This window comes from Phymastichus coffea, unplaced genomic scaffold (assembly GCF_024137745.1).
Source record: "Phymastichus coffea isolate CEN01 unplaced genomic scaffold, Cenicafe_Pcof_1.1 PCOF00028, whole genome shotgun sequence".
Taxonomy (NCBI): Eukaryota; Metazoa; Arthropoda; class Insecta; order Hymenoptera; family Eulophidae; genus Phymastichus; species Phymastichus coffea.
The window spans coordinates 2,792,487-2,794,205 of record NW_026706839.1 but is presented as its reverse complement, the minus strand read 5'-3'; the positions used below and the strand labels follow the sequence as shown (position 1 = coordinate 2,794,205).

Here is a 1,719-nt window from a genome sequence, read left to right as displayed (position 1 = left end):
AAGCAATCAACTCACGATAGAGGTGAGAACGTCGTTGAGTAATCTGGAAACATCGATGATTCATAAACATGATACAATAATTTTTTTTATTGTAGATAGGATTGAAAACTATACCAAAAGTTCATCTGAATTGCATGACTGTATTGTTCATCAGATGAAACATCGGCATTTCGAGAATGTTTGAGGATAACAATCTGGTGAGGACTTTCCCATCGGGGTTCAAGCGTCACACTATCAATTCTTTTTACAGCGTTAATTGAGAAAAAAGTAAGTGAAAAAGATTTAAGCTGCGAGAACGATTTAATTTACAATATAATCACTGATGTGAAGTCATAGATAACCACTTAATGAATGCTTCTATATATACTCTGTTGGCTGTTTGCTCTAACCAGTGTAGTTATTCAAGCAAAATGAATCTCATCGCGGTCGTAATTTTTTTTACCTGCTACCTTCTCGCAGCTGTTAATGGCTACGGTAAGTTTTTAATTTTTACGATATTTAAATTTTGTTGTATATTCATTATGATTTGTTCAAATTAAATGGTTTTGCAATAAAAATAAACGTTAATTTTATTGCCGCAGTTATGTGCGGTGAAGGCACATGGGCAAATACGACATGCGTCGACCTATCGACTTGTTCGGAGTACACACAGCCAATAGAAGCATTGTTCAAAACGAATCAAACTGTGCACAAGTTTTTCATATTTCATCATGTTTTACCGGCGATGTGTGGCTTCTCACAATTTATGCCAATGGTGTGTTGTCCGAATCCCAAACCGAAATCTCCAATAGCGCTAGCTGTTCCGAAGGGAGATAGCTGTGGCTCTATACTTTGGAATAGAAATCTCAGTTTAGATGGAAAGCCGACTGATATAGAAGAATTTCCTTGGTTGGCGCTGTTGGAATATAAAATGAGTACGTATTACCTAATAAATTTGACAAAGTAGATATTCAAATCACGTTAAAACGTTAATATTCGATTTGAAATTTCTCAGGAAATCAAAAAAGAATATTTGCCTGCGGTGGGGTGCTGATTAGTGCTCGTCATGTTCTGACAGCAGCTCATTGTCTAGGCTTGAGTCACAACAAATTGATTGGTGTGCGTCTGGGTGAACACGATTTACGAACAGCTCAAAACTGTATCTCTAATCCACAACTATCTTACTGTAGAAAAAATGCCATCGATGTCGGCATCGAACTACAAATTCCACATGAAAATTACGACTTTCTTCGAGGACCTAGTGCCTTCGATACTTTATCTTATGATATAGCAATACTCAAGTTGAAACACTCTGTTATAAGTGACGTTATCAAACCTATTTGCTTGCCAATGGGGCGAGAAACTCCGCTTGATATTAATGTCGCTGGAAAATTTCTATCGGCTGGCTGGGGTATTTTATTTGACCATATCTATCCGAAATCTTTTGTGCAGGTGATGTCGAGGTTGAAAGAGGTCAACAAGACCTATTGCAATACACTATACAGCAGTACTTTGCCCGAAGATGTTATATGTGTTCTTTCCAAGTCTCATACAACTGCTTGCATTGCCGATTCCGGTGGTCCGCTTATGGGTTTCAATAAACAATCAAGGATGATTGTTACTGGAATATATTCTCCAGTAAATAATCAGCCTTGTCGAACAAACGGTGTACCTTCCACATTTATAGATGTACGCAAATATTTAAATTGGATTCATTTAAAGATTCATCAAGACTCATAA

The 1,719-nt window shown here is 37.1% G+C and overlaps 1 protein-coding gene across 1 annotated transcript; it reads left to right on the top strand.

The window, feature by feature from the left end:
* Window positions 1-410: 410 nt before the first annotated feature.
* On the top strand, window positions 411-1,719 carry LOC131662874 (phenoloxidase-activating factor 3-like). The gene is made up of 3 exons (XM_058932845.1): window positions 411-474; window positions 582-914; window positions 995-1,719. The coding sequence occupies exons 1-3, from the start codon at window positions 411-413 to the stop codon at window positions 1,717-1,719; spliced, it is 1,122 nt and encodes a 373-aa protein (XP_058788828.1).

Coding starts and splice junctions, on each gene's coding strand:
- LOC131662874 (XM_058932845.1), top strand. CDS start 411: ATGAATCTCATCGCGGTCGTAATTTTTTTTACCTGCTACCTTCTCGCA. Junction 475..581: donor CGCAGCTGTTAATGGCTACG/GTAAGTTTTTAA, acceptor TTATTGCCGCAG/TTATGTGCGGTGAAGGCACA. Junction 915..994: donor GCTGTTGGAATATAAAATGA/GTACGTATTACC, acceptor GAAATTTCTCAG/GAAATCAAAAAAGAATATTT.